Source organism: Anomaloglossus baeobatrachus, chromosome 4 (genome assembly GCF_048569485.1).
Source record: "Anomaloglossus baeobatrachus isolate aAnoBae1 chromosome 4, aAnoBae1.hap1, whole genome shotgun sequence".
Classification (NCBI taxonomy): domain Eukaryota; kingdom Metazoa; phylum Chordata; class Amphibia; order Anura; family Aromobatidae; genus Anomaloglossus; species Anomaloglossus baeobatrachus.
Genome location: NC_134356.1, coordinates 402,335,612 through 402,360,327, shown reverse-complemented (window position 1 = coordinate 402,360,327; position 24,716 = coordinate 402,335,612). Strand labels below are relative to the sequence as shown.

The following is a 24,716-nucleotide window of genomic DNA, read 5'->3' as shown; positions in this document are numbered from 1 at the left end:
GGGGAGGCTGCAGTGACACACACAGAGGCCTGGCAAGGCTGGAGGGGCACACACAAAGGCCTGAGGAAGCTGGAGGGGCACACACAGCCCTGAGAAGGCTGGAGGGGCACACATAGAGGTCTGGGGAGGCTGCAGGGACACAGACAGAAGCCTGGGGAGGCTGCAGGGGCACACACAGAATCCTGCAGAGGCTGCAGGGGCACACACAGATGTCTGGGAGGCTGCAGGGGCACATACAAAGGCACTGAGAGGCTGCTTGAGCACACACATAGGCCTGGGGAAGCTGCAGGGGCACACACAGAGGCCTGGGGAGGCTGTAGGGGCACACACAGAGCCCTGGTGAGGCTGCAGGCGCACAGACAGAGGCCTGGGGGCACAAACAAAGCTCGGGGACACTGGGGCAGCTGCTCTTCTTCTGTGGGAGGAGAGGGCATTGTAGGCTTACCCCACGCACAAAGTATTCCTCCAGTGTATGCACGGTTGAGCCTAGAATGTATGGGCTCCTTCTAGGTTGGTGGGCGTGCATTGCGTAGGGTTTAAAGAGCCAGCAATATGCGGCTGCCACCCGAGCACTGATGTACATTGGAATCTGCACGGGGGCCGCAGAAAAGGTCATCGCAGGCTGCATACGGCCCTTGGGCCAGAGGTTCCCCACCCGTGGTTTAGAAAAACATGGTGCACAGTAGCAGCCTCTTCTAATCTCAGCACTCCTGGGATGGTCAGTATTAGATTAGAAAGGCATATACTGCAGTGTATGGCCTCTTCTAACCTCAGTACCCTTGGTATCTTTTGTATTATAACAGAAAGACAGAGAGGACAGGAATGTGAGCAGCCTCATCTAATCTCAGCACTCCTGATATCTCCAATTTTAAATCAGAAAAAAAGGCTGGACAGCAGTGTGAACAGCCTCTTCTTACATCAGCACTGCAAGTATCTCCAGCATAGATAGGCAGGTTAGACAACAGAAAGAACAGTCTCTTCTTACCTGAGCATTAGCCCTGGTATCTACAGTATTAGATTAGAGAGACATGTTGGTCAGCAGTATGACCATCTACTTTTTATCAGCACTTCTGGTATCTCCAGTATCTGATCATAAAGACATGCTGGCCATCAGTGTGATCAGCGTCTTCTTACCTCAGTATCTTTAGTACCTCAAGTATATTATCATAAAGACAAGATGGACAGCAGTGTGAACAGCATCTTCTTACCTCAGTAGTCCAGTATTAGATCAGAAAGACAAGGTGGACAGCAGTGTGAGCATCCTCTTCCTACTTGAATTGTAAAGCACTGTGGATTATGTCAGCACTATATAAATAAAAATTATTATTACCTCACATCCCATGGCATCTCTAATATTGGATAAGAAAGAGAAGTTGGATAGCAGTGTGAGCAGCCCTTTCTTACCTTTGCACCCTAGGTATCGCCAGTATAAGATACGACAGACAATATGGACAACAGTGTAAGTGGCTTCATACCTCAGCATCCCTGGTATCTCCAGTATTAGATCAACTGAGTGCACAACAGTGTGAGCAGCCTCTTCTTACCTCATCACCCTGATATCTCTAGTATTAAATCTCATAGACAGGGTTAACAGCAGTGTGAGCAGCTTCATTTTAGCAGCACCTTTAATGTCTCCAGTATAATATCATAAAAACAAGATGGACAACAATGTGAGCAGTCTCTTCTTAGCTTAACATGCCAGTATCTCCAGTATTATATCAGAACGACAGCGTGGACAGCAGTGTGAGTGGCTTCCTCTTATCTTAGCAGCTCTGGTATTTGCAGTATTGGATCATAAAGACAGGGTGGACAGCAATGTAAGCAGCCTCTTTTTATCAGCACCTCTGATATCTCCAGTATAATATTTTAAAGACAAGAAGGACAGCAGTGTGAGCAATCTGTTTGTACCTCATCACCCTATCTCCAGTATAAAAACTCATAGACAGTGTTAGCAGCTTCTTCTTTATCAGCCAGCACCTCTGGAGATGAGCGGACTAGTTGATGTTCGGGTTCAGCTGGACTGTAGATTAAGTTCTGCTCTGGACCCAGACTTGACCTGAACCCTATTGGAAGTCACTGATTGGGCAGTTTGGGTCTCTGCCCATATGCAGCCAGCCATAAACAGAGCACTTCAGGCATAGGGGCACACATAAGATTACTTGCATTAGCATACGTAAAGCACCCAAACCTGAACACTAATTTTTTCTTTTAAGTTTGTATACGGTACGAGCAGCAAACTTTAGAGTTCGTGTCCGCTCTGCTCTACTCACCTCCAGTGGTGGCACTATTCTAGCAGTGTCAGCACTGCCTCTCCCGCTACTCACATGACATAATGTCACAGGATCCCTGCAGCCAATCAGCGCCGGCTTCACTTTCCCCTTCTTCAGAAAAATCCGACTTCCAGAGGAAGTAGCAGAGTATAGGCAGCGTTCAATTCATTTGGATTTCTGATTTGTCTGCAGGAGGGGAAAGTGAAGCCGGCACTAATTGGCTGCAGGGATCCTGTGACATTATGTCATGTGAGCTCCGGGAGAGGCATTGCTGACATCACTAGAACCATGCTGGCACCGAAGGGGAGTATGGGTGATATTGTTTTACTGGGGGAAAACATAACGATTGAGAAAGGGGTGGTCCAAGTAATGGACAGATCCAGCATGGACCCATAGACGGGCGTCCAGTGCCCCCACCCTAGATATGCCCCCACAGTCCCCACCCTGCATGTGCCCATACCTAGATATGCCCCTACAGTCCCCACCCTGGATGTGCCCCATCCTTCCTACAGTCCTCACCCTGGATGTGCCCCACTCTTCCTACAGTCCTCACCCTGGATGTGCCCCACTCTTCCTACAGTCCTCACCCTGGATGTGCCCCGTCCTTCCTACAGTCCTCACCCTGGATGTGCCCCATCCTTCCTACAGTCCCTACCCTGGATGTGCCCCACCCTTCCTACAGTCCCTACCCTGGTTGTGCCCCATCCTTCCTACAGTCCTCACCCTGGATGTGCCCCACCCTTCCTACAGTCCTCACCCTGGATGTGCCCCATCCTTCCTACAGTCCTCACCCTGGATGTGCCCCATCCTTCCTACAGTCCTCACCCTGGATGTGCCCCATCCTTCCTACAGTCCCTACTCTGGATGTGCCCCATCCATCCTTCCTACAGTCCCTACTCTGGATGTGCCCCATCCATCCTTCCTACAGTCCCTACCCTGGATGTGCCCCACCCTTCCTACAGTCCCTAACCTGGTTGTGCCCCATCCTTCCTACAGTCCCTACCCTGGATGTGCCCCATCCTTCCTACAGTCCCTACCCTGGATGTGCCCCATCCACCCTTCCTACAGTCCCTACCCTGGATGTGCCCCATCCTTCCTACAGTCCCTACCCTGGATGTGCCCCATCCATCCTTCCTACAGTCCCTACCCTGGATGTGCCCCACCCTTCCTACAGTCCCTACCCTGGTTGTGCCCCATCCTTCCTACAGTCCCTACCCTGGATGTGCCCCATCCTTCCTACAGTCCCCACCCTGGTTGTGCCCCATCCATCCTTACTATGGTCCCTACCCACCATCCCCACAGTCCCAGTCCCTATTGTACACTTGCTTTGGCAAAACTAATTTGTATTTGGTCCTGCCAATAAAGCTTATTTGATTTGACCTGCAGGTGCCCGGGAGACCTGTATACTGTATACACGGCAGCACAGTGGGATCTGCTGATCTGGGGCAACACTGTGCCACGAACAAGCTCGAAATCTAGGAGAAAGGATTAGTAAGTACACCAGTCCCACCAGGCATAACCGGGGATCTATTCATTGCGTATTCTGGAGGCAGATATAATGGACTTCTGGGAGGCTTCTAGTTCTCCCTCTTCCGTGTATTCCCGGTGTCACTGCCTTATATCTGCGGGATGGGGAAGTGATGGAGGGTCTCAGCATAGACAGCTGCAGTATGAGTGCGCGGAGGCTCCGGATACTTTGCAGAACCAGTCAGTTCTTTACGTCCTATATCTGGTATTTTGCCCTGAACCAAAATGGTGACCAGCAGCCGAAGCGTGAAGTGCACGGGCCTCCCCCCGCTATAACTCCTCCCGGCAGCACTCACTGATGCCAGAGCAACAGATTCAGGCAGGAAGTTGCTGATCGACCAGCTCCGGGATGGATTGGCGAGGACTGCTGCCTGTGCTAAGCGGCGACAAGAGCGAAGGCCAAGATGGCGGCACGGGCAAGAGCGCGGAAGGGGCCGTGCGGATAACCGAGCGGAAAGCGGAGAGCCCGAGGCGCCTGCGCGTGTGATGGCAGCGGGATAAGTCGGGATGTGTGAGAGCTACTCGCGCTCGCTGCTGCGGGTGTCGGTGGCGCAGATCTGCCAAGCCCTGGGCTGGGACTCCGTGCAGGTCACCGCCTGCGACCTGCTCACCGATGTCCTGCATAGGTACCTGCAGCAGCTGTGCCGGGGAGCCCGCCGCTACTCCGAGCTGTGTGAGTACCCGCGGCTGAGCACCGGGCGTGCTGCTGGAGGGGCACAAGTGGCTCCACTGCTCTGGGCACCATATGCTGGCACAGCCTGGTGCGGTCTGTAGGGAGGCACACCGAGAGATGCATGATCCGAGGATGGCATGTGCCAGCTGGGGGAGGACATCAGGGGTGAGGCTGCTGGTATGGGCTAGCTGTGAGAGGGCATCAGGGATGAGGCTGCTGGTATGGGCTAGCTGTGAGAGGGCATCAGGGGTGAGGCTGCTGGTATGTGCCAGCTGTGAGAGGGCATCAGGGGTGAGGCTGCTGGTATGTGCCAGCTGTGAGAGGGCATCAGGGGTGAGGCTGCTGGTATGTGCCAGCTGTGAGAGGGCATCAGGGGTGAGGCTGCTGGTATGTGCCAGCTGTGAGAGGGCATCAGGGGTGAGGCTGCTGGTATGGGCCAGCTGTGAGAGGGCATCAGGGGTGAGGCTGCTGGTATGGGCTAGCTGTGAGAGGGCATCAGGGGTGAGGCTGCTGGTATGGGCCAGCTGTGAGAGGGCATCAGGGATGAGGCTGCTGGTATGTGCCAGCTGTGAGAGGGCATCAGGGATGAGGCTGCTGGTATGGGCCAGCTGGGAGAGGGCATCAGGGATGAGGCTGCTGGTATGGGCTAGCTGTGAGAGGGCATCAGGGGTGAGGCTGCTGGTATGGGCCAGCTGTGAGAGGGCATCAGGGATGAGGCTGCTGGTATGTGCCAGCTGTGAGAGGGCATCAGGGATGAGGCTGCTGGTATGGGCCAGCTGTGAGAGGGCATCAGGGATGAGGCTGCTGGTATGGGCCAGCTGTGAGAGGGCATCAGGGATGAGGCTGCTGGTATGGGCCAGCTGTGAGAGGGCATCAGGGGTGAGGCTGCTGGTATGGGCCAGCTGTGAGAGGGCATCAGGGGTGAGGCTGCTGGTATGGGCCAGCTGTGAGAGGGCATCAGGGATGAGGCTGCTGGTATGGGCCAGCTGTGAGAGGGCATCAGGTGTGAGGCTGCTGGTATGGGCCAGCTGTGAGAGGGCATCAGGGGTGAGGCTGCTGGTATGGGCCAGCTGTGAGAGGGCATCAGGGATGAGGCTGCTGGTATGGGCTAGCTGTGAGAGGGCATCAGGGGTGAGGCTGCTGGTATGGGCCAGCTGTGAGAGGGCATCAGGGATGAGGCTGCTGGTATGGGCCAGCTGTGAGAGGGCATCAGGGATGAGGCTGCTGGTATGGGCAAGCTGTGAGAGGGCATCAGGGATGAGGCTGCTGGTATGGGCAAGCTGTGAGAGGGCATCAGGGATGAGGCTGCTGGTATGGGCCAGCTGTGAGAGGGCATCAGGGATGAGGCTGCTGGTATGGGCCAGCTGTGAGAGGGCATCAGGGATGAGGCTGCTGGTATGGGCTAGCTGTGAGAGGGCATCGGGGGGTGAGGCTGCTGGTATGTGCCAGCTGGGAGAGGGCATCAGGGATGAGGCTGCTGGTATGGGCTAGCTGGGAGAGGGCATCAGGGATGAGGCTGCTGGTATGGGCTAGCTGTGAGAGGGCATCAGGGGTGAGGCTGCTGGTATGGGCCAGCTGTGAGAGGGCATCAGGGATGAGGCTGCTGGTATGGGCTAGCTGTGAGAGGGCATCGGGGGGTGAGGCTGCTGGTATGTGCCAGCTGGGAGAGGGCATCAGGGATGAGGCTGCTGGTATGGGCTAGCTGTGAGAGGGCATCGGGGGGTGAGGCTGCTGGTATGTGCCAGCTGGGAGAGGGCATCAGGTGTGAGGCTGCTGGTATGTGCCAGCTGGGAGAGGGCATCAGGGATGAGGCTGCTGGTATGTGCCAGCTGGGGGAGGACATCAGGGGTGAGGCTGCTGGTATGGGCCAGCTGTGAGAGGGCATCAGGGGTGAGGCTGCTGGTATGGGCCAGCTGTGAGAGGGCATCAGGGGTGAGGCTGCTGGTATGGGCCAGCTGTGAGAGGGCATCAGGGGTGAGGCTGCTGGTATGGGCCAGCTGTGAGAGGGCATCAGGGGTGAGGCTGCTGGTATGGGCCAGCTGTGAGAGGGCATCAGGGGTGAGGCTGCTGGTATGGGCCAGCTGTGAGAGGGCATCAGGGGTGAGGCTGCTGGTATGGGCCAGCTGTGAGAGGGCATCAGGGGTGAGGCTGCTGGTATGGGCTAGCTGTGAGAGGGCATCAGGGGTGAGGCTGCTGGTATGGACCAGCTGTGAGAGGGCATCAGGGGTGAGGCTGCTGGTATGTGCCAGCTGTGAGAGGGCATCAGGGGTGAGGCTGCTGGTATGTGCCAGCTGTGAGAGGGCATCAGGGGTGAGGCTGCTGGTATGGGCCAGCTGTGAGAGGGCATCAGGGGTGAGGCTGCTGGTATGGGCCAGCTGTGAGAGGGCATCAGGGATGAGGCTGCTGGTATGTGCCAGCTGTGAGAGGGCATCAGGGGTGAGGCTGCTGGTATGTGCCAGCTGTGAGAGGGCATCAGGGATGAGGCTGCTGGTATGGGCCAGCTGTGAGAGGGCATCAGGGATGAGGCTGCTGGTATGGGCCAGCTGTGAGAGGGCATCAGGGATGAGGCTGCTGGTATGGGCCAGCTGTGAGAGGGCATCAGGGATGAGGCTGCTGGTATGGGCCAGCTGTGAGAGGGCATCAGGGATGAGGCTGCTGGTATGGGCCAGCTGTGAGAGGGCATCAGGGATGAGGCTGCTGGTATGTGCCAGCTGTGAGAGGGCATCAGGGGTGAGGCTGCTGGTATGTGCCAGCTGTGAGAGGGCATCAGGGGTGAGGCTGCTGGTATGGGCCAGCTGTGAGAGGGCATCAGGGATGAGGCTGCTGGTATGGGCCAGCTGTGAGAGGGCATCAGGGATGAGGCTGCTGGTATGGGCCAGCTGTGAGAGGGCATCAGGGGTGAGGCTGCTGGTATGGGCCAGCTGTGAGAGGGCATCAGGGGTGAGGCTGCTGGTATGGGCCAGCTGTGAGAGGGCATCAGGGATGAGGCTGCTGGTATGTGCCAGCTGTGAGCGGGCATCGGGGATGAGGCTGCTGGTATGGGCCAGCTGTGAGCGGGCATCGGGGGGTGAGGCTGCTGGTATGGGCCAGCTGTGAGAGGGCATCAGGGGTGAGGCTGCTGGTATGGGCCAGCTGTGAGAGGGCATCAGGGGTGAGGCTGCTGGTATGGGCCAGCTGTGAGAGGGCATCAGGTGTGAGGCTGCTGGTATGGGCTAGCTGTGAGAGGGCATCGGGGGGTGAGGCTGCTGGTATGTGCCAGCTGTGAGAGGGCATCAGGTGTGAGGCTGCTGGTATGTGCCAGCTGTGAGAGGGCATCAGGGATGAGGCTGCTGGTATGTGCCAGCTGGGGGAGGACATCAGGGGTGAGGCTGCTGGTATGGGCCAGCTGTGAGAGGGCATCAGGGATGAGGATGCTGGTATTGGCCAGCTGTGAGAGGGCGTCAGGTGTGAGGCTGCTGGCATGGGCCAACTGTGAGCGGGCTTTGGATAACGAGGGTGCTGGCATGGGCCAACTGTGAGAGGGCATCAGGTGTGAGGCTGCTGGTATGGGCTAGCTGGGAGAGGGCATCAGGTGTGAGGCTGCTGGTATGTGCCAGCTGGGAGAGGGCATCGGGGTGTGAGGCTGCTGGTATGTGCCAGCTGGGAGAGGGCATCGGGGGGTGAGGCTGCTGGTATGTGCCAGCTGGGAGAGGGCATCGGGGGGTGAGGCTGCTGGTATGTGCCAGCTGGGAGAGGGCATCGGGGGGTGAGGCTGCTGGTATGTGCCAGCTGGGAGAGGGCATCGGGGGGTGAGGCTGCTGGTATGTGCCAGCTGGGAGAGGGCATCGGGGGGTGAGGCTGCTGGTATGTGCCAGCTGGGAGAGGGCATCGGGCGGTGAGGCTGCTGGTATGTGCCAGCTGGGAGAGGGCATCGGGGGGTGAGGCTGCTGGTATGTGCCAGCTGGGAGAGGGCATCGGGGGGTGAGGCTGCTGGTATGTGCCAGCTGGGAGAGGGCATCGGGGGGTGAGGCTGCTGGTATGTGCCAGCTGGGAGAGGGCATCGGGGGGTGAGGCTGCTGGTATGTGCCAGCTGGGAGAGGGCATCGGGGGGTGAGGCTGCTGGTATGTGCCAGCTGGGAGAGGGCATCGGGGGGTGAGGCTGCTGGTATGGGCCAACTGTGAGTGCTATCATGGATGAGGCTGCTGGAAGGTGCCAGTCATAAGTGGGTATCAGGTAGGAGGCTGCTGGCATGGGCCAACTGTGAGTGGGCATTGGGGGTGAGTTCTTGGCATGTGTCCTCTGAGGGTGAATGCTCCTGTTGCCTATAGTAACAAGTCCATACTATTCTATTTACCGAGCTGGGGAAGATTGGAAATTATTGTTGGGTTGCTATGGGCAACTGGCCCACTTTTCTCTGATTTCTAGTACATGGCTATATGCATCAATGTGACAGACTTTACAGGGGTATACCATGTAATTAAGGGACGCATTATGCTGTTGCTTAAAGGATTTGTCCCTTTTCAGCAAATTCCAATAGCTGCACATGTTTTGTAATCGAACCACAGTTTACTCACCCTCCCCAGGTCCAGCGCTGAGTTCTTTCTGCTCATAGGGTCTGTTTTCTGCGTTGCTGATGTCATGATGATGGCACTGCAGCTAATCAGTGAGCTCGGTGTCTATCAGCATGTTTTTCCGTCACGGCAGGGAGAGCCACTACTCTCACTGACCAATGCAGCAGGAAATGCTGGATCCCAGGAGCAGCGGCACAGACCAGTGTTGGACCTGACAAGGATGAGTGATGCACATTTATTAAATAAACTGGAGCTGGAGCACAGGGATGGTGTAATAGGTTATAAGCTCTTTAGGGCTCGCTCACACTGGTGTATAGTGCAGAGGAAAGCAATGCGGGAAAATCTCACAGTACGCTTGGCCCAATGTTACTCAATGAGGCAGAGAAGACCTGTGACTTGTTTTGCTCATGGTGAATTGGCTGAGGAGAGAATCTGAGCATGCCATGATTGGCAGCGTTCTCAGATCACTCACACCCATACAAGTCTATGATGGAGAAATGAATCCATCTTCTCACCTATGCTTTTTTTTTTTTTTTCCTTGCATGTGAGAGAATTGTAGCACGGTATAAGGACACTCAGCTCACACTCGCAGCAGAGTACGAGCCAAGGGTGATTAGAGTATCTCATCAGATTCTCTCACATCTCAATATATGCTATAGTGACTCCGGCCTAAATGTAAAATGAGCACTTTGTTGTTTTTCTCCATTCACTTATTAAAAATCATCACTATTTTCAAGAACAGAGGGATTATTAATTTTGTTTACAGCTTGTTGCCTTGGTTACCGACCAGCTCTACAGTCTATCTACAGTGGTCGATCTTCTAGGCAAGGTGCAGTGCTTAAATGCTTTTACACAGATATACAGTGCCTTGCGAAAGTATTCGGCCCACTTGAATTTTTCAACCATTTCCAAGATTTCAGGCTTCAAACATAAAGATAAAAATGTTAATGTTATGGTGAGGAATCAACAACAAGTGGGACACAATTGTGAAGTTGAATGAAATTTATTGCTTGTTTTAAATTAAAAAAAAAAAAAATTAACTGAAAAGTGGGGCGTGCAATAATATTTGGCCCCTTTACTTTCAGTGCAGCAAAGTCGCTCCAGAAATTAATTGAGGATCTCTGAATGATCCAGTGTTGTCCTAAATAACTGATGATGATAAATATAAGCCTCCTGTGTGTAATCAAGTCTCCGTATAAATGCACCTGCTCTGTGATCGTGGGAAAATTCAAGTGTTCTGTTTAAAGCACAGAGAGCATCATGAAGACCAAGGAACACAACAAGCAGGTCCGTGATACTGTTGTGGAGAAGTATAAAGCCGTATTTGGTTACAAAAAGTTTCCCACAACTTTAAACATCCAAGGAGCACTGTGCAAGAGATCATATTGAAATGGAAGGAGTATCATACCACTGCAAATCTACTAAGACCCGGCCGTCCATCAAAAATGTAGTCTCAAACAAGGAGAAGACTGATCAGAGATGCACCAAGATGCCCATGATCACTCTGGATGAACTGCAGAGATCTACAGCTGAGGTGGGAGAGTCTGTCCATAGGACAACAATCAGTCGTACACTGCACAAATCTGGTCTTTATGGAAGATTGGCAAGAAGAAAGCCATTTCTCAAAGATATCCATAAAAAGTGTTGTTTAAAGTTTCCCACAAGCCACCTGGGAGACACACCAAACATGTGGAAGAAGGTGCTCTGGTCAGATGAAACCAAAATCGAACTTTTTGAGCACAATGCCAAACGATATGTTTGGCGTAAAAGCAACACAGCTCGTCACCCTGAACACACCATCCCCACTGTCAAACATGGTGGTGGCAGCATCATGGTTTGGGCCTGCTTTTCTTCAGCAGGGTCAAGGAGGATGGTTAAAATTGATGGGAAGATGGATGGAGCCAAATACAAGACCATTCTTGAAGAAAACCTGTTGGAGTCTGCAAAAGACCTGAGACTGGGATGGAGATTTGTCTTCCAACAAGACAATGATCCCAAATATAAAGCAAAATCTACAATGGAATGGTTCACAAATAAACATATGCAGGTGTTAGAATGGCCAAGTCAAAGTCCAGACCTGAATCCAATCGAGAATCTGTGGAAAAAGCTGAAAACTGCTGTTCACAAACGCTCTCCATCCAACCTCACTCAGCTCCAGCTATTTGCAAAGGAAAAAAAGCGGAAATAATTTCAGTCTCTCGATGTGCAAAACTGATAGAGACATACCCCAAGCCACTTTCAGCTTTAATCGCAGAAAAAGGTGGTGCTACAAAGTATTAACTTAAAGGGGACGAATAATATTACATGCCCCACTTTTCAGTTATTTATTAAAGTTAAAATAGGCAATACATTTCCTTCACCTTCACAATTGTGTCCACTTGTTGTTGATTCTTCACCAGAACATTAAAATTTTTATCTTTTGTTTGAAGCCTGAAATGTGGGAAAAGGTTGAAAAATTCAAGGGGGCTGAATACTTTCGCAAGGCACTGTATGTATAATAAATAATTACATTACAGCCTGTAAGTGGGAAGTGCGCTCCTCATCTTCAAAGTTGAGAGAACCTTTAGCTTGTGTTGGACCCCAGATCCTGGTGAAGGGGGCTCACTGCTACTTTGTCAGCTTTTCATGCACAGCTGAAATCCGGTCACTAAGTTGTGCAGCCCGTCCATTCACTACATTCTCGTGATTGGTGTGAGTCCCATAGGATGGATTCCCTGCCAGCTGTCACATCAGGAGGATTGCTGCTGGTGTCTCATCTGCCATGTCTGCATGATGGGCATTGGGCACCCGTCCTGGTCAGTGGTCATGGGCACGATACCTGCTGACTTTGTCCTTCGTTGGGACCCAGTGATGAGTTAATCCTGATCTTGCACTTTTCACCGGTGGGTGGACGGTGTTTACGGCTGGAGAGCCTTTTAACCCTTTAGTTCACTGTACACTTATACTGCTATTGTAGATGGCTGGATTCTATGGAGCTGTGAGGGGAACATGAGCGGGTCAGGCTCCACTCATCAGTTTCTGTGGGTCGTTATACCAAAATTAACCTGCAGTAACCTGAGTGTGGAGTATGTGTTTTTTTTATGGACCTTTTCTTTGACCTAATGTGTGAAAAGGCTTCATATTTTCTATACGACATGTCTAAAGTGTCGTCCTGTGGAGTGTGATCAGGGATGATGGGGAGATGACTTCATGTGTCACATCAGATATCATCCATCATCTCTAATCAGACAGTTCTTCATCATCAGCCATAACAATAAAGCTTCTGCTAGATAAATTAATATATGCCTGACCTGGCTATACTGAGCCTTTTTGAAATGCTCTGAAATAATTTTAACCGTTGCTGCCCAGTCCACAAGGTGGAATACATTATGTGGGCTGGAGGTCAGTGGATGCAATGATCGAGAAGCAAAACCCCTGTGTAGATCAGCACATGGCCAGTAAGATCCTGAAGGGGCTAGCCAATATTGTGATGGCTAGTCAACTGTCTCGGAGACATGTTTGCAGGATGCATTGATTGGTAGCGGCTTTGACCTGGGTATCCACAGCTCGTCAATGCTAGGCTGTCTGGTCCAAGCTCACGTCAGGGGTCTCTGTCGAAAAGCCCCCAACGCTCTTTCAGGCACAGTCGCATGTGACTTTAAAGGTTGATTACTCCACGAAGGGTGCAATTAGTATTCTCCAACCTAAACACCCAGACCACTGACTTTTGATTATCAAAATCATTTGGATGGGTTACCCTTTAAATACATAACACAGATTTGCTGGCTTTATAGGCCCAATAGCTTTAGATTGGCACTGTGGTCTAATGTAATGCGCCCCCTATGCTACCACTCTTCAATGTAGAAGTTGGTATTGCCAAATTTCCATGTGCCCCGCATTTTGTTTTCTTCAACACTTGGCTACAAATTTTGCTACAATATATTTTTTATTTATTTTTAAGTCTCCTATTAAAAACCCAAACAAACCTGATGGCTAAGTGCTTGCTTTTTTTTTTTTTTTTTTATTTTTTTTGGTGTCCGGTGGTAAGTGTGCTTTTCAACAGTACCAATAAAGCCATGCACCATAGGTATAGCAATTGTCTGAAACAGTTTAGGCCTCTTTCACACATCCATGTCTCCGCTCTGAGTGACGACCGTTTTCACATGTAGTAGACACGGACACGCGTAGACCCATTAAATTCAATGGGTATTAGTAACTTACATTTCTCCAGCGCTGCTGTCTGCTTCTACTGTTGCTTCCGGGTCTCACTCATTATGGTCTTTGCATATTCACTGCACTCACCGTGGACCGAGAAGTAACACCAGCGTGGAAGGATGTAGTGCCGGGGGCAGGTAAGTAGCTCATGCTCTCCGTGTGCTATCCAGATGTCACATGGATAGCAGAGGGACAGCATACGGAAGACGCACACACATACGCACCTACAGCACGGACTGGTGAAACAAGTATGTTTTACGCACACAAGTGAAAGCTGCCTAACATTAAATAAAACCGCTTCAGCAAAGCATGGCAATACTATGTCTAGCCTTAAGGGTGTTGTCCAGTACTATAGCTGTGGCTTATCCATAAGTTAGATCGTCAGTGTCATAACGTTTGCGGTCAGACACCCGGTGCCATCACGGATCAGCTATTACTGTCCCCGGCAGAGGTGTACCAGTTTGCTCTGTTCCGTGTTTACTTCCGGCATATAACTACGAGGGTTGAATGAAGAGTAATGGCTCCACCTCCATAACTAAGCTTTTGATGGGAATATTCTAATAAATCAAACACAAATAATCCTTAGAATGTGTTCTTTAATTACCGACATTAATTTCCACGTAATCAGACAATTGGATACATTTCTGCCAACACAGTTTTCTGAAGCCCCCATGGAAGAAGCCGACACGCTCTTTCCGCAGCCAGCCTCTGACCGGTCTCTCAACTTCATCAGATGCATAGTGATGTCCCCGCAGATTTTCCTTCATCGGAAACGGATGGAAGTCAGGCGGCATTACATCTGGACGTGAGAGGAGTTCCTGGCAAATTTAAAGTCTGTGCGCTTTCATTTCAGATGTCAGCATCCGGGGTACCAATCGTGCACAGATCTTCCGATTACCAAGCACACAATAATGGGATCTACACGTTCTTGTGAAATGCCGATTATGCTTGCAATTTCTCTGAGTGATAGGACGATCATCCTCGATCTGTCTGTCAACGTTTTGAATGTTTGACTCTGTGGTAGCTGTCAGGGAATGTCTAACTCTTTCTTTATCACACAAGTCAGATGTTCCCGCCTCGCCATCATCAAACTTACTGGCCCAATGAAGCATAGAGCTCACATCAACACAATCCCCATGATCAGCTAGCATTCTCTGAGTTTCCTTTGGGGTGACACCTTCTGCTGTTAAGATTGCAATGATAGCATGTTGCTTAAATCGCATTGACGGACTGTCTGCGCAGGGTTCCACTCTTTGCACTGTAACAACACATCCGTTCACTACTAAGGCTTCCCGCCAACTGGAGCTGTAGAGGAGACTCTACTGAACAGTCCAGTACCTGCCACATACCAGTGCTGCCATCTGCTGCGGAGTTAGAGGCATTAGTTTTCATTCAAATCTCGTAGTAATAGTTGATCAGTGGAGAGCCAGGTGTACAACGTCACCAATATGCTGATGCCGACCTGTCCTAGGAGGTGTCATAGTAGAGGACTGCTTTAACCTGAAAATACATGTTGGTAGGACCACAGTGTGAGATCTAAATAATCACTTTTCCTTTAAGCTCTGTCTCATGGCAAACTCTTCTAGAGCGACATTTATTCCACTACACCCATACACCTGCATGCTCTGCTCATTTCTAAGGATCTAATTGACGTTTCTATCATTTAGAGCCTCACTGTAAGACTAGATCCACCCAGAATGGAAAAATCCACTGTGGGTCTGCGGCTAAATCCTCATACGTTACATGATTGCAGATTGATGTTTGTCACATTTTTGTGGCAGATTTCTTTCTGCGGACTAGATTGAATTGTCATGCTAGAAATATAACACTTTCCCGCTACATGATGAACCATTATGGCATGGAATGGGCTTAGGAGCCAGCCTTACCAGTTGTTACACAGCTGGCATTTGCCTCTATCAGTAGCAAGCAGAGCTAGCTCCTGTCACTGCTGTATAACCCCTTATGTGCAGCTGTGAATCAGTTCCCGATGGATCTGCTTGGCAGCTGGGTGGCCGACTAAAGGCTGCTGCCATCTTAGTCTACAGTGAAGGAAATTATGTGATCCCTTGCTGATTTTGTAAGTTTGCCCACTGACCAAGACATGAGCAATCTATAATTTTTAGGGTAGGTTAATTTTAACAGAATATCCAGAAAATCACATTGTACAAATTTATTTGCATTTTGGATAGAGAAATAAGTATTTGATCCACTACCAACCATTAATAGTTCTGGCTCCTACAGACCAGTTAGACGTTCCTAATAAACCTCGTTACCTGCATTAAAGACAGCTGTCCTAAATTGTGACCTCTATAAAAGACTCCTATCCACAGACTCAATTAACCAGTCACACACTTCCTTCTACAACATGGACAAGGCCAAAGATCTTTCTAAGGATGTTAGGGACAAGATCATAGACTTGCACTAGGCTGGAATGGGCTACAAAACCATAAGACGCTGGGTGAGAAGGAGACATCTGTTGGTGCAATAGTAAGAAAATAGAAGAAATACAAAATTACTGTCAGTCGACATCGATCTGGGGCTCCATGCAAAATCTCACTTGTGGGGTAACCAGGATCCTGAGGAAGGTGAGAGATCAGCCTAAAACTACACGGGGGGAACTTATTAATGATTTCAAGGCAGCTGGGACCACTGTCACCGAGAAAACCATTGGTAACACATTACACCGTAATAGATGAAAATCCTACAGTGCCTGCAAAGGTCCCACTGCTCAAGAAGGCACATGTGCAGGCCCATCTGAAGTTTTCCAATGAACACCTGGATGATTTGAAGAGTGACTGGGAGAAGGTGCTATGGTCAGATGAGACAAAAATTGAGCTCTTTGGCATTAACTTGCTGTGTTTGGAGGAAGAGAAATGCTGCCTATGACCCAAAGAACACCGTCCCCACTGTCCAGCATGGAGGTGGAAACATTATGCTTAGGGGGTATTTCTCTGCTAAGGGCTCAGGACTACTTCACCGCATCAGTGGGACAGTGAATGGAGCCATGTACCGTAAAATCCTGAGTGACAACCTCCTTCCCTCTGCCAGTACATTAAAATGCGTTGTTACTGGGTCTTCTAGCACAACAATGACCCAAAATGTACAGCCAAGGCAACAAAGGAGTGGATCAAAAAGAAGCACATTAAGGTCATGGAGTGGCCTAGCCAGTCTCCAGGCCTTAATCCCATAGAAAACTTATGGAGGGAGCTGAAGCTCCGAGTTCCCAAGCGACCGCCTCAAAATCTTAATGATTTAGAGATGATCTGTAAAGAGGAGTGGACCAAAATTTCTCCTGACATGTGCGCAAACCTCATCATCAACTACAAAAAAGTCTGACTGCTGTGCTTGCCAACAAGGGTTTTGCCACCAAGTATTAAGTTTTGTTTGACAGAGGGATCAAATACTTATTTCTTTCTGCAAAATGCAAATAAATTTATGTAATTTATACAATGTGATTTTCTGGATTTTATTTTGGATATCCTACATCTCACTGTTAAAATTAGCCTATCCTTAAAATTATAGATTGTTCATGTCTTTGTCAGTGGGCAAACTTACAAAATCAGCAAGGGATCAGATACTTATTTCCTTCATATCTGTGAAGATCCGCCATCACCTGAGTTTCATAGAAGGCCGTGATTATTACTATATACAGCATTATGAAAGTATTACAGTATAAGCAATCAAATGATGGCAGGTTCAAGCCTCTCCTATGGGGGCTAAAAAATTAAAAAAATTAAAAATCTTAAATTTTGAAACGAGAACAAAAATAAGTTAGGTGCTATGGGGCGGGGTGCTGAGAATACAGAGGAGCGCGAGTCCAGTGTTTAGCGCTCCCACCACCTCTCTGTAGTGACTGGCAGCTGCCTATATAGTAGCCTGTAAGTCTCTGCAGAGAGGGGCAGGACAGCGCTGTCCTGATACGCTGCGCTCACGGCCTGGATCCAGTGTATTAGGGATGGTACCCCTGCCAATATATAGTGTGAACTATGGCATCTTTTTCCCTGTGTCACCCCAGAGACCTCTCCTGATTGTAAGTGAAGCCACTGACGTGCTTTAGTTGCTTCCTCTGCAGTGCACCTATCATCCAGAGGTTTGGATCCCAGTGGATTGGGCTCTGGAATGGAGGAGGGGTGGGATCGTTGAGCTGAGCGCTGTGCCCCTCCTGTTGGAAAGGATTTTACTTGGCTCTGTTCAGACAATTTATTAGCTGATGTTTTCGGACGTGAGATCATGAGTTTCCCCGTATAATACCTTTCTGAGGACAGATTTCCTGCTGCATCCGAAGTATCTGATTTGCTCCTCCACGAGTTGTTATGTATTTTTATTTTCTAGATGGACGGACAGATCCCGTGCTGGACGATGTAGGACAAGCCTTTAAACTGATGGGGGTGAATCTCCATGAACTGGAAGACTACATTCATAATATTGAACCAGTCACCTTCCCGCATCAGATCCCGTCCTTTCCGGTTAGCAAGAACAATGTGCTGCAGTTTCCTCCACCTGGAAGCAAAGATGTTGAGGACCGGAAGGAGTACATACCGGACTACCTGCCGCTTATCGTCTCTTCACAAGAAGGTATTGTGTGCGTCCTGTCAACTTTTACACTCCTTTTGCTTTTGGTGCTTAATCTCACAGCTCAACACATTATGCGGAGGTAAACCTGGTGAATTAAAGGGGCAAAAATCAACTTCTGAAATATCATAGATTCATGTGAGAAGATCTTTGATTGATAGAGCCTGTGATTTGTCACACCCATTCATGTTCTTCACTGGAAATCTGAAACCTTTCTTTGCCTGTGTGCACACATTGCAGATTTGTTGTCTTTTTGATGCATTTTACAGTTCAGATTTGTCACTAAACCTGAAGGGTATCCGGATGCCAGCAAAGTGAATGAGAATCCCAAAGTCTCATGCAAACATTAAGTATTTTCTCCTTGCAGGTCTGGGGCAGATATAAATCTCCAGCATGTCCATTCTTTTAGCATTTTTGCTTCAGTTTTCACCCATTCCAATATATGCAAAAAACCTGCAACAAAAAGTGCAGCAAAAACAAATAAAAAAAATCCGTATTTTGGCCACTGCTTTTGCTCCTTCCAAGAGATGGAGAACTGGTGCAGAAATTTCTCCACCAAATACTTTGTGCACACATGCCCTTAGGCCCTGTGCGCACGCTGTGCATTTACCCGCGGATTTGCTGCAGAAAATGTGTCTAACATTGCTGCAGTCATTCCCCAGCAAATCCTATGGGTTTTTAAAAATGCTGTGCACGCACTGCATTTTTTTTTTATACGCTGAGATTTACCCATGGTTTTTCCGCTGCAGAATTAATGAGCATGTCACTTCTTTTCCGCAGTACCTGCATTTTGTGCCATAGATAATGTTAAAAATCTGCGGGGACCAACTTGCGGAAAATCCACGGTAAATCCGCAGCAAAAACCGCGGGTTCGGATTTACCGCGGTTTTTAGTGCGGGATTCTTTGAGGATTCGACTTTTTCTTAAGAAAAAGTCACTTTCTAGTGCGCACATAGCCTTAAAGGGTTTTTTTTTTCCCTTCAGGAAAACCCCTGTTCCCCGTCTGCAATTAGTTTTAAAGAAATAAACCATGTGTTTTTCACCCTCTACTGATCCAATGCGAAGTCTCTGCTGCTGCTTCAGGTTTCTCTGATTTTCTGCAGCGCTGACATCGCGTTCTCTCGGGCAGAGCACCTAAGCTCGGTTGTTGGCTGCAGCGCTGTCAACATGAGGTTTGCGATCCAGACAATAACAGAAACCGGGAGCAATGGCGCACACTATGTTCTGGTCATAGGCAGAGTAAATTGGAAAAAATTACGTAGGATCCCCCGTGTATTGATACACAGCACAGATAAAGCAGACGACTACAGGCTGCAGCCCCCAGCTGTGCGTGTTATCTCAGGCTGTGTATAAAAATACGAGGGACCGCATTCAGCTTTTTTTTTCCTTTTTTCTTTATCATGTAAATAAATTTAAGCGGCGTGTAAATTTTGATACCCAGCCGAGATAAAGCTGACAGCTGGGGGCTGGTATTCTTAGGTTTGGGTGGCCCATGGTTATTGAGCTCCCCAGCCTAAAAATAGCAGCGTGCAGCCCCCCCGCCATTGTCTCATCCATTAGATGCGACAATTCTGGTGCTTTGCCAAGCTCATCCCGATTGCCCTGGTGTGGTGGCATTCTAACACTGTTAGTAAAAAGAAATAAACACAGAGCAAAATACTTTAATGGAATAAAAAACCCTTTCTTCAATTTATTAACCTCCAAAACGCCCAGGTCTGACGTAATCCACATGAGGTCCCACGATGATCAGATCCCACGATGACCCTGGCTTTGTTATATTTGATTTCGCAGTGCACGGTCACATTAGAAAACGTGACCACTCACTGCAGCTTTAGGGACAAACTGACAGAGCCACAGCTGTGAGTAGTGACGTCACTGAATTCACCTGAGGTCACCGCTGTAGGTTCCCATGTGTGACCTCAGGTGAACTGACTTCTAGGTGAAGTCATTGAACGCAGTACCAAAATTTCGTCTCCTGGAAAATATCGCATCAAAACTGCATGTGTTGAGCTGCAGATTTGGTGCAGAAATGTCTGCACCCAAATTCTCACTGTGCACGCATTGCCTAACCCAGTAATCCGTTATTGAGTTCAATGACTACCTGTGGTGAAGTCACGGAGGTCACACCTCGGGTACTGTGGGAACCCCAGCTATGACCTCAGGTGAAGTATTTGAACTCAATGCCAGATTACCACTTTAGGCAATGTGTGTGCATAATGCGTATTTGGGTGCAGACATTTCTACACCAAATCTGCAGATTTTGGTGTATTTTTTATTTTTTTTTGTTTTGTTCCAGGAGATACAGATTTGGTGCAGAAATTTCTGCACCCAAATACTCAGTGTGCACACATTGCCTAATCCGGTATTGGGTTCAATGACCTATGGTGAAGTCATAAAGTTCACCTGAGGTCACAGCTGGGGTAACGTGGAAACTGCAGCTGTGACGTCAGGTGAACGCAGTCACCTCACATCTGCGGTTCCATCAGTGTGTCTCTGAAGCTGGAGTGAGCAGTCATGTTTTCTAATGTGACTGCCAACTGCTACTTCAGATGTAGTAGAGTCTTGATCGTTGAGGGACCTTGTGTGGATTATGTCAAACCTGCAGGGGTCTTTTGCAAGTAAATAAACTGGAGAATTGGTGTTTTTTGTTCATTAAGGATTTTTTTCTGAGACACCCCCCCCTTCCTCCTTTACTAACCCAATAGGTCAAAGGAAAAATGCAAAGATCCTCCCCATCTCGGGCTTGATGACACCTGTGATTTTTTTTTTTTTTTTTTTTTTTTTTTTTTTTTTGGTTTGTTTGTTTTTTACAAATCACAGCTGTCATTAATCTCTTATATTACCCAAAGTGCCACTGCACTAAGGCCATCAGGATGAGCCATGTGAAGCGCCGGAAATGTTGCATCCAATTCTGGGTTGGCTGGAGGACCCAACAACCATGGGCTTCCCCAGCCTGAGCATACCAGCCCCCTGCTGTTTGCTTTATCTTGGCTTGGTATCAAAATTGTGGAGGGTGGGGGGGGGCGCATACTATTTTTTTTTTTAAATATATATATGAATATATGATCTTTATCATTTTTTTTTTTTTAGATATATATATATATACCGTATATACTGGCGTATAAGACGACTTTTTACCCCCTTAAAATAATGACTACAGTGGGGGGTCGACTTATACGCCGGATATACGGGGGGGGGGGGTGTATATATATATATATGTACACTGCAGCGTCCAGGGGAGGTGGGGGCAGCAGCTCTGGAGCACAGGGGAACGCTGCGGGCTGCAGCCTTTGATCTCCTGCACCCGCTCATATAATATGCACAGCCGCTGTCCGTCTCCAATGGTGCTGAAATCGCACGCATTGAGGGGCTGGGGCAGCGGTGCATATTATATGAGCCTGCGTCCCAGTGTGATGGCACATGCCCCCCCTGTGTTAGATATGACCCCCCAGGCTGCTGCTCATTCTAAAATAAAAAAGCTTTACTTACCCCTGCAGCGTTTCTCCCCGTGTCCCTGCTTCCACTGTGATCAGGCAGGCAGAGAGCTCAGCCTGCTGTGCCGATCACATGACCGCACTGAGAACCAGGAAGTGGAAGAACAGAAGCACGGAGCCAGACAGGAGGGAGCTCAGCGCTGGAGGAGATAAGGAAAGAGGGTTTTATTTTACTTTGGGCAGCAGCCTAGGGGCCATATCTGACACAGGGGGACTTGTGCGATCTATAGGGGCCATGGGCAGCACTATGGGGGCGATATCTGACACAGGGGGACTTGTGCGATCTATATAGGGGCCATGGGCAGCACTATGGGGGCGATATCTAACACAGGGGGACTTGTGCGATCTATAGGGACCATGGGCAGCACTATGGGGGAGATATCTAACACAGGGGGACTTGTGCGATCTCTGTGCAGGCCCCACAGAGCAGCAGAGTTGTGTGTATTTGTCTGTATGTAGCAGAGTTGTATGTGTTTGTCTGTATGTAGCAGAGTTGTATGTGTTTGTCTGTATGTAGCAGAGTTGTATGTGTTTGTCTGTATGTAGCAGTGTTGTATGTGTTTGTCTGTATGTAGCAGAGTTGTGTGTGTTTGTCTGTATATAGCAGAGTTGTATGTGTTTGTCTGTATGTAGCAGAGTTGTGTGTGTTTGTCTGTATGTAGCAGAGTTGTGTGTGTTTGTCTGTTTGTAGCAGAGTTGTGTGTGTCTGTTTGTAGCAGAGTGTAGTACCATTGTTTCAGTCCAGTTGTGGCTTTATACAGCAGGGAGGAGCATTCCTTGCTGTACTAAGTGAACATTGGAGCGATTGATCTGTCAATGGCCCTTTAAAAACATATTGTACGGCTCTCGCGGAATTAAAATTAACATGTTGCAATCAAAGCAGACTTTTTTTCATTTGGGAGCGGGGTAGTCTTATACAGTGAGTTTATCCCAAATTCTATATTTTTAGGGCAGAAGTTGGGGGTCGTCTTATACGCCCAGTCGTCTTATACGCCGGCATATACGGTGTATATATATATAATATATAAAAAGCCAAAAACACGCACAGCTGGGAGGTGCAGCCTGCATTTTCTGCGCTGCATATAAATATACAGGAGACTTTTTTGTTTGTTTTTTTAAATTCCCAATTATTTAGTTTTACACTCCACAACCAATCACAGATGCTGACATTCTGACTGCAACCAATTACAGACACTGTAACAGTGGGTTGGTGGAGGAGGCAATGAATATGCATGAGAGTTAAAGATAGGACACAGAAGCAGTGGGACAGCCGTGCGAGAGACTTGGTATAATTTTCCTGCTTTAGGCTGGTTTCAGACGTCTGTGTTTACGGTACGTGTGACATCCGTTTTTAACATGGATGCCACACGTACCCATGTTATTCTATACTGTTACTCACACTGTCGTGTTTTCACACAGACTGTGTGACCCCCTCATGGCCCCGCACGCACACACGGAGACATGTCCATTTTTTTCCGGTAGCACGGGTGTCACACGGACCGCACACTGATGTGATCCATGTGACACGTACTGGAGAAAACACGTGTCTTTTAAATAAAAAGGATTTTCTATATTTACCTGTATCCAGCGCTGCTATCTTATACTTTGTTGCTCATTATACTCATTGATTATTCACTGAGGAGCTGGAAGCAGCAGCAGCGCTGGGGACTTCAGTGCCGGGGACCGCATTGCTGGGCACAGGTGAGTATCCAGGTGTGTGTAGTGAGGACCTGGAAGCCGGAGCATTGCGGGGACAGCATCGGGAACTCTGAGTTCCCAATGAACGTTGATGAACCCGTGAAGTCACAGTCTTGACACCCGCTGTAGCGGGGGTGTCATCAGGATGTCACTAGAGTTCATTGGGACCTGCAATGACCTCCTGGATGTCACTGCACACACTGCTTGCTGAATACTCACCTGTCCCCGGTGCTCTACCCAGTGTTGTCCACACAATGCTCCGGCATGGTGACGACCCAGGGTTACTATGGCTGCGATTTGGTCCCTGTGATCGCATTACAGGGACCTGATCTCCAGGAAGAGGTAAGCGATCCGTCTCCAGCCTCCTGAATTCTGCGATTGGGGTTAAACTGCCAGGAGCTGCGCGGGTACAGCTCTGGGCAGTGGGAGCTGGGTCCTGGCTATATCCTTAGCCAGAGACCTGGTGGCGATCGCAGGGGTACAGCTCCAGAATCCCTGTGATTGCCATGACGTAAAAAAGCAGGAAAAACGTGCAAACGCAATTAAAAAAAATGCACGTTTTTTCTGTTGCATTTGTCCTGCAAAACATGCTTTTTATGGGCAGAAAAGAAGCACATAGCCTTACACGGACTTCCTGAGGAGTACGGTCCGGACCCCTAACTTCTCAGTTTGGATTCGCCCATCACTACTAAGGCTTAATTCAGATGTCTGCTTTCCTCTGACGTGTTCTGTATTTGGGGTTTTTGGGTTTTTTTGCGGATAGAAAACACACCCATTATAGTGTAAGGTTCTATTCATATCACAGTGTTATATTTGCTGATTTGAATTGATGATACAAACTGAACAAGCACTGGTGAAAATGCATCCACTGTACTGAGTATGTGTCTTAACAGCCGAGGTCCAGTCGCAGCTGTTAACCATTTAGGTGCTTCTGTCGATTTCTTACTGTGTCATTTAAAGTGAACCTGTCAGGTTCTGGGTGTATATTGCTAATCCCTGCCTAACCGTCCCTGTATACACTAGCATAGATAAAGGGATCTTTAGAAAAAGTATTTCTAAATATCTTTTATCGTATGCTAATGAGCTCAGGGACTAGTCCCCTGGCCGTTAGTTCCCCTTGCCAGTTGGCTCCCTTAGCATGTTAGTACACCCCTGTGGGAGTGCTAATATGCTAATGAATGTGCAGCGTCTCAGGATAATCTCACTCACCTCTTCGCTGCCATAGCGTTTGACTGGGGATTTCAGCTCCGTACGCATGACCCTGGAGTTTGGGTCATGTGCACTATGAAGCCGGGTGTACGCGTCCTGGCTTCAAACTGAAGTAGTGCGCATGATCCAAACTCTGGGGTCATGTGCACTGAGCAAAAATCCAGCATCGTACGCGATGGCAGCAGAGGGGGAGTGAGATCATCCTGTGATGCTGCATGGTTCAGGGTGCATATTGGACCTGACAAATGCCCTTTAAATTATGTGGTTGTCACTGCATGTGCACACTGGCCCCCTGCAACATGTTTGCTGGGTAGCAGTGGGTTGCTATGGTTGCTGGGAAACTGATGAAGACCTCCATCGCTGCCATATTGTTCTTCCTGTTGAGCTTTGCCACAGGCAAATACCTTAGTATTGCAATATATAGTACAAGAGATCAGTCGTATGTTTGTTTAAATCGCCTAGGGCAGGGGTCAGGAACCTTTTTGGCTAAGAGAGCCGTAAACGCCACATATTTTGAAATATAATTCC

General features: G+C 49.1%; 1 protein-coding gene across 2 annotated transcripts in view; it reads left to right on the top strand.

Annotated features, from left to right (window-relative positions):
- Window positions 1-4,124: 4,124 nt before the first annotated feature.
- Window positions 4,125-24,716, top strand: part of TAF3 (TATA-box binding protein associated factor 3) — a 191,719-nt gene continuing 171,127 nt past the window's right edge. The window contains exons 1-2 of one of the 2 annotated variants that reach the window (XM_075345315.1): window positions 4,125-4,470; window positions 17,548-17,790. In XM_075345315.1, the coding sequence (XP_075201430.1) occupies window positions 4,305-4,470; window positions 17,548-17,790 (409 nt within the window). In that variant the 5' untranslated portion in view covers window positions 4,125-4,304. The remainder of the gene's footprint in view (window positions 4,471-17,547; window positions 17,791-24,716) is intronic. The other variant, XM_075345314.1, reaches the window with a different exon arrangement.